Source organism: Perna viridis, chromosome 9, assembly GCF_037379345.1.
Source record: "Perna viridis isolate PV_CMFRI_1.1 ecotype Kerala chromosome 9, ASM3737934v1, whole genome shotgun sequence".
Classification (NCBI taxonomy): domain Eukaryota; kingdom Metazoa; phylum Mollusca; class Bivalvia; order Mytilida; family Mytilidae; genus Perna; species Perna viridis.
The window spans coordinates 21,033,711-21,047,627 of NC_142453.1; the positions used below are offsets into that span (position 1 = coordinate 21,033,711).

The window sequence follows — 13,917 nt, forward strand, 5'->3', positions numbered from 1 at the left end:
CTTGCTGCTGAGATATAAACAAAAAAATGCCTTTGCAAAGCAAACATTTTCATCCGGGTGGACCTCCGCCACCCCCTACCCCTTTGTAATGTCCTTTATTACTTTTACGAGGCTCACAAACTTGTCAGACGGTACATGTATGGTAAAGCTCACGGTGCTCGCTGATTAGGCAATGCCCATCCCATATTAAAACTATCATTACAATGAAAAATGGTTTAAACATGATACATCTATAATGCAAAACTGTGGAAAATACACACTTAAAAATGATCGTAAACTGTTGACAACAAACGTCTATATTCATTCAGAAGAAAGTTGTTCTCCTTGACACATACCTTAAAAGTGCGACGTTTTGTCAGGAATTTAACGTAAAGTTTGAATGTAAACATTGTCAAAACTAGTGACCGAGTTAATATCTAGGACGTTCTTTGTGACGCTCACAATATACCTATAAATTTACACAAAATTCGGCGATATGATCATATCAATTAATTCACTGAGATAGTTATCTAGCATAAGAAAATAATCAAAAGTTAAAAACTTACTCCGTGTGGCGTCAACACCTAATTGTTTGATGTAAATTTTGACATGTTAATGTTTTAAAAATAGCTCCAAAACCATCACAATGACATGTTATTTAAGCTTGCCGAAACTACGCAGACTTTTTGTATCGCGCTAGAATTCTAACAAATAGGCTTCTGGAACAGGGTTACGGCCGAAATCGGAATAAGGCTCATTCCGGAATGGGACGCGTCCTGAATCGGAATAACGCGAGATTCAACGTTATTCCGATTCAGGTCGTCCGATTCCGGAATGGGACGATCTCGTTTATAGATATTTCAGTGCATATTTGGAGATTTGTAAACGGAACTTGCTAAATTAGCTCTTACCACTTTTTTTTCATGTTTAATTAAAAAATCGCCATAGAACAACACATTATTTATCCATAAAAAAAAAACACAAACAAAAAAAAACGGTGCATTTAAGTGATATTTTTCTTTTTACACTCAATAATTTTACTGAACTTTAAACAATAAGCGGGTATACCACCTATTAAATATTCATTCATTTAATTGCGTTACTTTTTATGTATTATTTTAGTTACTTTATCTTCTTTTTGGTGTTTTTCTTTTTTCCATGTCTGGTCTTTGTCCCAGGATTACATTCTTTTGATTTTCAATAGCATTTTGCTTCCCTTAATTACTTTTTAACTATACACTACATTATTACCATAGATTTTATTTTATATTGTTTAATTTTGTTGCTATAGAAATATTTCTATTTGAATTTATTTCTTTAATAATTTAAATTTTATGTATATAACCGAACAAAAAATAAGTTCAGCATTTATAATTTACATTGGACAGGGGAGCTGAAAAAGGATTGTAGTCACATTTCTCTTCTTTTTTGTCGGCTACATGTTTAGCATGATGGAACATTTTATTCCTAATTGACTCTATCACATATCATAATGCCAATGATATGCAAAACACTTAGTAATGTTTGATATATTTAAATAGTTTGGCAATATTGTATTACAGATAATTTATATTTTCATCAGAATTAGAGTAAATGAGTTATTACTTGTTCGTGGGTTGATTGAACTGGACAAGAATAAAGAACCGTGAAAAGTCCTAAAGATTTGTTTTTCCTTTTTTTAGGGTGTAATGCATTGTTACAATCACTATGAAATCTATCTGGCAAGGTTTAATAATAAAGTTCTTTTTTTCAATTTTATTCGAACAAAAGTTTTTACTTTTTCCTATTTAGCTGTATTTGTATATATTTTTGAATCGGGTGTTAATACTTTTCTAAACTTATGGAAAGTTTGACCTCGTTATAGGGATCAAACTGTACTAAAATATTTACATTGTATTTTTAAATTGAAGATGTGTAGTAAATAAAAAAAATATTAATATTTGTTTAAATATGTTCTATAGATGTAAGACATTTGTACTGAATATGATGTAATAAATTCAATTTTAAGATTAGAAGGAAATTCATAGGTCCAGGCATAAAGACTATACATGGAAAACAAACACACACAAAAAGCTTATACTAATCAAAAAGGTACAAAGATGAGCAAATCGCGTGAATCTTCAAAATTGGAAGCATGGACTAGATGCAATTGCAGCGTAAGCATGCTTTGCTTTTAATAAAGTTGTGCGAATTTAATCAGAGGAAGTAAATGGAATAACAAATGATGTTTCATTACCAAATTAAAGGACCAAATAAGGCATGTAAAAATATTTGGGACTGATAACTGTAGGTAGGAGGAAAGAATGTAAAACGCAATTTCTCTTCCATTGAACTAAAGGAAGGTTAGAAGCAAATACATTTGAGAATCAACATAAATGAAGTTCTATATGTATGTGAACGGTAAAAACACCGAAAACAATAGTATAATCAAAGTACCAAATTACTGAGTCAATAGAGGCCTTCATAATTTGCTCTGTTCACTTTTCAAATTATAAAAAAAAAGATTGTACAATATTAAAATAGGGAAAGTAACTTTTAAGCCCCCTTTCAGTAGGATAGGTATACACTTTTACCCTTGTCCGTGTCTCCGTTATAATTATTTTGTTCGATATGTTGCTATAGTAGTCATATTTCGCATTTTTAACGGCTAGATTACACTTTTTTCTTATTTTTCTGATTTTTCCCAAATATCCGGACTATCATGCTTTTTTGCCTTGTTATGACAGCGGTTTTTCTTCCTAATTAATTTTTTAAGGGGGAATTAATCTAAAGTGGGTCTTTCTTGTTAATACTAATGATACGGTTATGTATAACCTCGTCACAGACAGAAATATTTTTATCCGTGATATTTGAAGTAGACGAATCTATTTGTTCATTTACAAATAGGGAGTCCCACTCTACTCTAGAGAAACGATCTCTCAGTAGGTTATAATCTGCTTTTTCATATAGATAGATTTTTCTTTTAAAGGGTTTTTGAGGGTTAGATTTTGGAGATTTAATATTCCAAAAATGGGTAAATGGAAGCGAACTTGATCTAAGAGATGTGGACCTACATCAGTGATCAACAGGTCGATTGGATTGTTTAGCATGATAAGGTCAATAAAGGATGATGAGTGTTCAGTAAAATTGGTAGGTTCACTGATTAACTGCTGAAAGCTAAACATTTGAAGATCTTTAATTTTATAGTTTGGAGAATTAGATAGTTGATTAATAAATAAAATTACCTGTTACAGTAATGTCTTTGTAGTATTCAGGGCCAATTCTAAAGACTCGGAGACTTCTTCCCATATATTATCGTTACTATTTGGTGGAACATAAAATGTACCGTATAACACGATTTCCTTATTTTTAACCATAAGCACTCTAATTGACCATCGCAAAGGTCGGGACGCCAGATACAGTCGATATTGGATCTTACATACACAACAACACCCCCATACAAACAAACTAGTCTATCTTTGGGGAATTGTTGGTATCCTGTTATCGATATTTCATTATCAGATTCAGTCTGTTTTAATCAGCTTTCCGTAAATGAGAGGCTATTGAAGTCTTTATATTCAATTGATATTTGCTCAAGTTTTGGTTTTATGTTTTGCACGTTCAAGTGAGGAAAAAATACAGAATTCTTCAGGATTTGCGAATAACTTCGGTTTAAGCTGGTTGAGCTTGTATTTAATGATTCTGTGCTACAATTGGGTGTAGACGAGGGCCCAGAATTAGGTTCAACGCCAGCAATTATCAATAAAATGCAAGCACTCGTGTAGTAGAAAATTTCAGTTTTTATTGGGAAGTCTGGAACAGATTTAGTATAACTTGATATATTTTTCCTCTATCTCGGTACTTGCTTTTGTATTTAGTTCCCGATTTAGCTCTTGATCAATAAGGACTATTCTTAAAAAAAGTATCTAATCCATAAGTGATAAATAAACAAATGAATTTGATATTGAACAATGAAAGACATTTCTTAGATTTCCTTATACGCAATAATGAGTAAAACAGTCCGATTCTCTCTCTCTCTCTCTGTGTAGCTATATCATCCGTCATCATGACCATATAAGACAAGATTTAACAAAACAAGAATTTATTGATAGCCTCAGACACAGTAGGTGTACAAGTGGACAACAAAAAAAAACAAATACAAACATGTACATACATGTAAATAAGACAAATACACCCCTTTTTTTACAAAGATTACATATTCTTTGACTCTTTAAAATCTTTAAGTACACGTATACAGGTATTAGCACCAAAACAGTGTTTTTTTAAGATATTCATTAAGAATATCATCAACTCCACTGGCTTTGCCATTTTTTAGATTTCTAATATTTTTATTTTTAACTATTTCGTCCTCAGTGATTGGACCACTAAGTAATTTGTTCAATTCACTTGGTAAGTTGTTGACAAAATTTTCAAAATTTCTTGAACTCTACTTCGGTGTCCATTTTGGTATCAGTCTTGTATTACATATTCCCGAGTGATGTACGCAAATGACTATTAGTTTTCATCAGAAGTACTGGGTAAATATCAAGCTATGACACAAAAGACTTGTTTTTGAGGAAAAAACAGTATTTTCATGAAAAAATAATGCTTCAGAAAAGGTGTCTATTTTATGAGCTCAAAATAAAAGTGAAAGTAGAAAAGGACTATTTTTAGTATGACCAGTGCTGGTGTACCAAAGTTTGTGCCCTTTTTTTCTAAAATGAACCTAAAAATTATTTTTGACATTTCCTCAATTGAAAAACATGGTCAAAAGTTGAATCTTCTTCTCTATTTTTTTTTAAAAATCATGAAAATTTAAGGTATACTATAGAAGTCTATGAGGCAAAGAATACAAGACTGAGACCTTTTGCTGCGTCTGTCATATTCAAATAAATACCGCCTAGGAATTTGGAATACCGTTATTTATCTAATAAACTAGATCGTTCATTCCGGAATGGGAAAATTCCGATTTCGAACGTAACATAGCTACAAGATTGAAATCATCACTACAGAAGGCTTTTGGTCGTCATCATGAACTCGTGGATCGTTATGGTGTATCTATCTGCACCATGAAAACTGATTTATTTAACGGGTCATAGTTTTCCTTTCCTCGTTTGTCTACCCCGGACTTGACATTTTATGAGCAACTCGGCGGGTGTTTCTAGAAAAGCAGAGGACGCTTACCCTACCGGTCCACCTGGTCCATGCTCCCAGTTTTTAATGGAGTCCGAGTTGCTCATTTGCTTTTGTTACTTTGTATGTATGATTTTAGTTACATTATGTTCTTTGTTGTGTATGTCTGTTTTCCATGTCTGGTCTTTGTCCCTGGATTACATTCTTTTGATTACCGCTATAACCTTGGTTCCCTTGATTACGCTTTCAAAAACATTAATAAACAGTTCTGAAAATCTTTTTCAAACTTAAACGGTAAAATGTTTCAAAAACGTTGTCAAAACATTTTGAAAATAAATCAAAATGTTTTATAAACGATTTTAAAATGTTCTGTTGAAAATGTTTTAGTAAACTACCAACAAACTCTAAATAAAATGTTTCGAAAAAGGTTCGTGCTACATGTGATATTGAAATGGACACAATAATAAATCCTAATCGAAAATCACTACCTGATATATAGCTAGCTATGTGTTTACATAATATATTTTTCATAACTTATTCATTTATTTCACAATACATTTCAAATTAACTTAGCTTGTAAATACATAAAATGTTTCAAAACTGATAAAATGTTACAAGATACAGCAGAGAGTGCTACCGAAAACAGCAAACGAGTTTACAAATTGGCGACTGGAAGGTTTTTGTATGCCACCTTCCCTACGTAGTCACATCTTTTTAATATCCCGTTGTAGAATTTTTCTAGGATTTCAAGCATTTTCATCACTTTTTCCTTTTCTCGTTTTTCAAGTGGTAACTTAGTCCGAGATGCCCGAATTTTCAAATAGTTGTTCGTCTGTATACATTTAAGTTTGTCCATAAAATCGATTTTGCTGCGACTTTGCATTTCTGTCTGACGGCTCATCATGGCTATGTGCGAATTGGCCGTCAATTACCATCAACTCTTACAAATCTGTTGTGCATGTAGCCTTGTAGCTTTTAATTGCATGCATGCATCTCCAGGTTTTTTCTGCTTTTGATTCTCTCAAATATTGACCCTGTTACCCAAGTGTGCAATCTTTTCTGACAGGTGTGCGCAAATGTAATTCACCCTCTGAAATGTAAATCTGGTTTTTATCTATTTGGACTGTTACCCGATTGTGCTTGTCTGCATGATGTACATTCGTGTTGATTTGTCTTCCAAATTTTTAAATTTTCTGTGAGATGACCACTTCTGTTTTTAAATGTCAAACACTGGTGCCGTGCAAGTGTCTTGGAAACCCGATATCTGTGGAAACTGTCTAGTTAAAATGAAATGTTCTTTATTCATTATGTCTGACATGACATAAATTTGGTTTGTTATGTGTTTTTCTTCCGTTTGTATTAAAGTTTTGAGTGAAATCGATTTTTTTCTTTTTTTTCATAGATATGTTAAGTTCACTTTCTGTAATTGTTCGTGTGTTGCTGCATACACACGTACATGTACGTGTTTCATTTAGAGTGTTACTCTCTTCCGAAGGGGGTAGATTTGTTTTCGTGGACGTTTTTCGACTTGTTCTTCAATGTACCGTAATGCGTTTTATTAATAACATGATACAAACTTAAATTGTGCTGGTTCAACTACTGTCTATTGGTCTTGGATGCTTTAGACTCTCTCGGATTTTTTTCATTGTTATATGTATGCGTGATAGTTTTAAACCAAAAGTAATGGTGGGTATAGATTGTTATCAAATTAATTATGGCAAATTTCAAAATGACATTAATGTAGTTCGACCAGACACGATTACTTATAATAAAATCACTGTTGTGAGGCTTAAAAAAGGTTCTGAAAAAAAGGCATATTCGATTCAACAATTTTCAATTTTCATCGGACAGAAAGTTTTATATAATTTGGTTTTTATTTTTGTTTTTTTTGTTTTTGTTTGTTTTGTTTTTTGTTTTTTTTGGTTTTTTGGTAGAAATCTAAGTAGACCGATAAATGATCATTAACACAAATAATATGTGGATTTATCAATACGGATTTTTGACAGACTTAAAACAATTTTTAAGCATTTGGTATTTTGTTACCGAACCCTACGTGGAAATGGGCACAAATAAAATTACAGAGGCGGTCCTCTCTCCTCTCAAGATATTTCCATTTCAACTGACTCAATATGGAATATCTTTCACATCAAAATATACCTTTCAGTATAAGCTTTAAGGATGAACCAGGCGCTAAAAGCTTCAATTTCGGCCCCTTAGATGCTAACCCAACAACTGTTACTGACTCAGGCCCTTCTTTTGAAGGCAGTAGGCGTTGATTTTCTCCTCTTACTTTTGCCAATATTCTTGTTTAAGATGTCTTTTTTAGCAAAATTTGTATTACACTATAAGGAAAATACATGTAGCCTCCTTCTTGTGGATGTAGGTGTGGCTACTTTAAAAAGTAGTGAAAGCCCTGGGCCTGACAAGTTTCACGCTGGAAGTTTTTTATTTGGTAAAGTCAAATTGGTACACATGTTTTCCCCAACAAATTTTCCCTACATTTTGAACACTCATGGTGAAAAGTGTGAAATTGAGGTAATAAGTTTCAGTTGGAATCTTGAACACAGGACAGTAAGAGTGGAACAAAGTTACTATATATCATACATATCTTTAATCAATAACAGAAAACTGATAACATTTCTATAAACATAACACAAATACATGTACATAAGTCAATACGTGTAGCTGTATACACAACATAAATTTAAGAAGAAACCATTTGAATTTAAGGAGACTATAGGGCTGGTTTAAAAAAATAGCTTCCTATCTCAACGAAATTTTTGTCTTGACTTTTTATTATTTTTCCCTATATAAATATTATCTAGACAGAAGAAACAAAGGCTCAATACATGAACATTCTGATCAAATACCCTGGCAATACTTACAAATGTATTTTTGAAAAAAATATAAAAATACCCAAAGATCAAGTGCAATTGACATTATTATTACTATAAAAGCTGTAAAATACTTTATTTTCCTTTGAAAGAAATTTTTCTTTGGTGATAACTTCATTTTGTAATGGAAATCACAATTTGGTTGATGAGCAGGGGTGCACGGTGGACCTGCCCAGCCCATGGACTGGTAGTAATAAAATAAGAAACTTTATCTCATGACTAAACTGCTTTAATTTGGACTTATTATTTAAATTGTGAATAAATACAAGTATTATTTAAAAGTCAAGCATTTAGCTCAATTGCTTCAGTGACAAGTAATCTGTTGTGCAATCTAATTAAAATATGACCTATCAACTGTTCCATTCAGTCGTTGCATGTTGGATATAATAACACTCCCTTCTACTTTCTAATCAGATGACCTTTTCAGAGCATTTGCTTTTTTTTTCCTTTTGAATAATGCTTTCAAATCATGAAAGATGAAATCTGATTGGATGATCAAAAAGGTCATCAGAACAGAAAGTAGAATAGAGTGTTATACATGTAAGATCCTACATGCAGTGACTGAATGAAACAATTGATACATGTACATGTAGGTCTTATTTTAATCAGATTGTCTGTTGTCACCCCGGACTTTGAGTTTTAAAAACTGACTGTCTTCTATTTCTACACAATAATCATCTGCTGTTGGTTGTGCGTATGCCCAACCATATTCTTCTTTATCCCCCTTTTCAGATCTTTTCTCCACATGACATGGTCTAATTACATCATTCCTATACATATCTAAATAATCACCAACTCGCTTGAAGAAATCAGCTTTAAAATTTTCCATTTCCTTTGTGACTCCTGTACAAAATATTTTGTAATTTAAAGTAATCCAAAGAAATGTAACAGCATTAGGGTTCAATACATGTGATTCTGTCTGTAAAATCACAGGAGCAGTTGCAAGAAGTACATCCTGTACACTATCATAGTAAAAGACAAAAATTTTTTTGCCACTAATTCCTATACAAGGAACTAAAAAGTTCTTCATTTTGTCTTTATTACTCTTATACTGAAGAAATGAGAAAACAATTGCTTGAGCCGTTAACCGCTGAATGTTCTTCTCACAAAATCTGTCTGTTGAGGCTGAAACTGTCAAACTTTCTTCCTTCTCATCTGAAAATCCAGTACATTCCACAGGCAGATCATCTTCCATCAAAATGTCAGACTGACCATGCCATCCATTCTTGCAACCCTGCAAAAGAATTCATATTTCTTAAAACTTTTCAATAATTCTTACATAATTTTCACCATTTATTTATTTCTACCATAAATACAATGTATGTAAATCTATCAAAACTAACTTGATATAAGGTCATAATAAAAAAAAATCCTGGTAGTTTTTCTACCCACATGCTCTAATTTTAATCCCCCTCCCCAATTTTATTTATTGAGCTGTTTCAATACCTTTGAGCTGTCCAAATTTTACAAAAAAGTTGGAGGAGAAGCTAGGATTTTTTTTATTATGGCCTAAAGGTAACTAGAGACATGTTTTAGGAAATATTCTGTCAAATGTTTTTTTATATGCTTTTGAAGTGATCCATGGTGTAGAAAACTTCACCAAACAAATGATGCTTTTCCAGTCTACATATGCTATACATGTATTTTCATATAATAATAACTATTCTTGTATTCAGATTTTTGAGAAAATCATCTCCCACTAAAATAAACAAAATCAAGAACAATAACTCTTGCTTAGTGCCAATTTCATGTACAATCTACTTATATGATTTTTATATCAAAAGTTCAATCAAATGAATCTAAGACTGGTTATGTGATCAGTAACTGTTTCTGAACAAGAAATAAAACTTTATTTGGTAGGTTTTTGACATGCATGGATCACTTCCTGTCTGATTTTTATAAAGACTTATACTAAACATGAAGAAGGGAAATATGGAACTGTACTTTGCTAAAACAATGTCCTTGAATAGTATATGCATTATCAGTATTTTCTGTCAAATCCAAAAATCAGACGTAATTAATAAAGGCCTGACCTAAATTTCTAAGATCAAAGATCTAAATAAAAAAGTATATTACATGTACATGTATGAATGTTTTACTTTCCACTTAAACAGCAATGTATTATCAGAATTTTTCCTTTCTTGCTCAAAGCAACTTTTAAACAGGTCAAATGAAGAAATTTCAGGTGGATAAAAGCCCTTCAGAGGGTTACCTCAGGAAATGTAACAAGAGCCATTTACGTATATGTAAAATGTGTAGAACTTGGTTTGTTTCGTATTACCCAAAAGGGAATAATTTGACAAAATTTTCATCAAGGAGAGAAATACAGAATCTACAACAATAGCACTGAGATATAAAAACTATGAAAATTTAATTCTTTTAAAATGTGATAAATTTCGTAATGTCATAATTTATATATTCTGTTTCTTTAAACTTTTCATAACACAAAAACTTAGGAGTCATACAGCATCTTTGTCTTGACAGAAATTTGAGCTGTTGTTTGAACTATTTTTTTTCACACTAATGAGGAGGTGTGAAAATTGATTAAAAATTGAGCTATACAATAGAAAGAAATGTTTTCAGATAACAAAACAGGAGTGGAAGAGGTGTGTAATAATGAATGTTTTGCATGTCTTTCTAACGTCTTCAAATAACTGCTACGATCAACACAAGTTTTGGATTCTTCAAAGTAATTACAAGAACCAAATAGCAAACCGTGGTAGATTTACATTTCAGGAAGTCAAAAATATTTTAGTACACGTATTGTTTTTTTTTCATGTACATGTAACACAGAATGTCAAATTACATATATGGTTATAAATAATAAAAAAAAAAATAATGTGAAAAGTAAAACTAAAGTTCACACATTTAAATTTATAGTTTTGTTTAAAATATCAAATACAAATACATACTAACCAAATGATGTATCACCAAACTCTCCAATTAATTTTTCGCCTTTTTTACACAGACACGACTCTATGTGTTCCTGTATACCTTGAAAGGATCTATCAACTGTGTAGCTGTCCCCAACAGAAAGTGGGGATAGCAAATGTTGAGCCAATCCAAATGCATACACTCCTTCACTGTCATCTGGGTCATTCAAATCAAAAAATGCAGATTGGTCTGTGGAAAGAATGACAAAAGATAATTATTTATACAACAATTACTATGATACAGGCACTATTACATTGTACATGTAGGTATGGGGAACTACATTGTACAACTCAAGCAGTGCCTGTGTCCAGGTCACAGTAAATTATTTATCATTTCTATATCTAAATGATTGTATACAAAAATACATGTATAGGTAGCCTGTCATGTGCATGTAGCCAATCAACATGTGCTTTAAGTTAACCAAAATATCAGTTTTCATGCAATTCTGACAATGATGAATGTTGTCCTTTATTTGGCAGCCATCTTGACTGGGCAGTCATTTTTCTTATTTGGTCTCTATTATTTCTGATATTGTCCTATAAAATGTGATGTACATTGCACATCAAATTACACGTATATATACAAATAAGTATACATATACATTTTGTAAATCAAATTTCATGCTTTTTGAAATCTGAATTTTTTTTTTGCAATTTGGCAATTATCTAGAATCAGTAGTCATGCAGTTTTCTTGTTCAGACTTCCCATATTTGTTTGCCATGTCCAAAGGTACAAGGTACCTATAAATATCTAATTTCATGCTACTCAGTCAATGTTAATAGTTTTTGTTATAAATATCATTTTACTTCTTATTCCGCTTTTGTAGGGCACTTCTTCTAAAATAGGCTTGACTGATGAAACGAAAATTGAGAGCAAGTTACATAAAATGTAGATCTGCACATGGAGGATATGGAGGTTTTCATAAAGGGTTGATTTATTTTCCAAGGTGGCCATTACAAGACCCATGTCTGCCAAATATCAAGATCCAAGATACCAATGTTGTCAAAATTGACAAAATTTTATAAAAACTGCTGCTCTGCAGAGGGGGCATAAAAACAGAGTAAAAACAATGAGTCTCCAACACTTTGTGCTTGGTGGCTTAATACAAAACCGATGAAAAACAACAAAGTCCTCACGCTTGGGGGACAGTGATTTAACAAGTGATATTGTGTTGCAACAGCCATTTATTTCTTTCTTCTGCTTTCCCTCTCTTAAATTTTTCAGAACAAACAAGAGAAAATGGCTGAACTAAATGAGATGAAACATGGCAGGATGTCAGAACCACTTCTACATGTGTAAATCATTTGTTTTCATGTTATATATACATGAAGTTAATTTACAGAATTTTTGGGCAAAAAATTGAGTCTGTTGGTCAAAGTTTTTTTTTCAAAAAGAGAAGGAAAACCATATGGAGAATGGTTTTCAACAAGTTTGGTTATACATTGTACATGTATGGGCTTGTTTTTCAAAGTTCTTTGTCATGCCAAATTGTCACAATGGACTATAACCATGCCCACTTCCCCATCATTTACCCTGTGGTAACAGAAAATAATTTAATATACATGTAAGGGCTCCCCAAAATGGGTCTCACAAAAGATTAGTACATTGTACAATGTACATGCTTCCAATGAAGTCTAATGAGCTGTAAAAGTGACAAATAATGACTCTTTTATAGAAACCTTTTAATATGTATGATTTTTTTTCAAATGATAAAATATAGTTGTTGAATATTACATCATTGAACAGGCATCGTTACAGCTCCCAATTTTACATGCACAATTTGTGACAAACCAGATATTGATGGCTTTTACTTGCCATAAGTATACTGAACCCAGAGACATTTTTTTTTTGTTTTGACAATATCTCCAGTGCTGAATCTCAAAAGGGATTATGACTAATACATAACTTATGTACTAGTGAAGGTGTTTTTTTTTAAGAGTCAACCAGACCGACATTGTATATATTGCATCCTTATGCAGTATATAAATGATGTAAAAGAGTCTCATATTGATGAAGTGTTTTATTGTCTCCTAAGAGGTCAGGACTGTGGACAAATACTACAAATTTGTGAATAATGTTCACTGAAAACAAATAAAGATTCATAACTCAAGTAAACTTACTATCATCATAATACATGAAATTCAATAATTTCACGAATGCCTTGCACCACATGTTGTTTACTGGGATCCTAGGATTGTCCCTGTCAATGAATGCTTTCAATACCTTCAGACCATTCAAAAATATACGTCCTAGCTCGAACTTTTTTATAATGTTGTCCTCCATATGAAAAGAAGTAGCACAAGAAGCATAAGGAAACTCTTCACTTGAGCGTGCATTCGTTTCTGTTACCCTTTTAATGCAAACATTCATCAATGAATGCCCATCTTTGATTGCATTAAAAGTTTTTCTTAACATTTCCATTTTGCCTTTGGCTTTGGCCCGATCGTTGAGAAAGATATGAAAAATGCCTTTATGGTCTGATTTTTGTTTTTAGTACAGCTTATCTCTATTTCAGGCTCCTCTAACCAGTCCCTCTTAGCACTAGCCCCGGAAACTTCGTCCATTTTGGAGATATACGTACAGTAGTAATTCAGAATTGTTTGGTATAAAGAGCACTGTCTTACAGGGGAGTGATATATGTGTAAAAAAAATGATACGTAGAAATCGCGAAACGAAATCAAAATGAAGAACGAAATAAATCACACCGAAACAAATCGAAACGAAACGTAATGAAATGAATCGAAACGAAATGAAATCGAAATGAAACAACACAGAACGAAACAAAATGAAACAAAGCAAAATGAAAATAAAGTATACATTTAACTTACGTGATTTATCACATAAGTTTAAGGACATCTCTGCGTTGATAAAAAATAAAAAAAATAAAAAAAAACGATCAAATCTTATGCTTATATAAATAAATTTAGATGAATAATAACAGGATTAATTAGAACTATAGAACTATTTTGATGGATATAAACTCGGGTAAAATTCCGCA

General features: G+C 32.1%; 1 protein-coding gene across 2 annotated transcripts; it reads right to left on the bottom strand.

Annotated features, from left to right (window-relative positions):
• Nucleotides 1–7,837: 7,837 nt before the first annotated feature.
• On the bottom strand, nucleotides 7,838–13,627 carry LOC148607290 (uncharacterized). 2 transcript variants are annotated; one of them, XM_088545481.1, is made up of 3 exons: nucleotides 13,040–13,627; nucleotides 10,902–11,108; nucleotides 9,066–9,219 (listed from the first exon to the last, which is right to left on the bottom strand). In XM_088545481.1, exons 1-3 carry the CDS (start codon nucleotides 13,338–13,340, stop codon nucleotides 9,188–9,190), a joined length of 540 nt encoding a protein of 179 aa, XP_088401607.1. In that variant the 5' UTR covers nucleotides 13,341–13,627; the 3' UTR covers nucleotides 9,066–9,187. The 2 variants fall into 2 exon arrangements, with proteins under 2 accessions (XP_088401606.1, XP_088401607.1); XM_088545480.1 differs by lacking the exon at nucleotides 13,040–13,627 and having other exon boundaries at nucleotides 7,838–9,219; nucleotides 10,902–11,025.
• Between the last annotated feature and the right edge of the window lie 290 nt (nucleotides 13,628–13,917).

Excerpts from the sequence above, each read along its gene's own strand:
- LOC148607290 (XM_088545480.1), bottom strand. The coding sequence starts at position 9,180 with ATGGAAGATGATCTGCCTGTGGAATGTACTGGATTTTCAGATGAGAAG.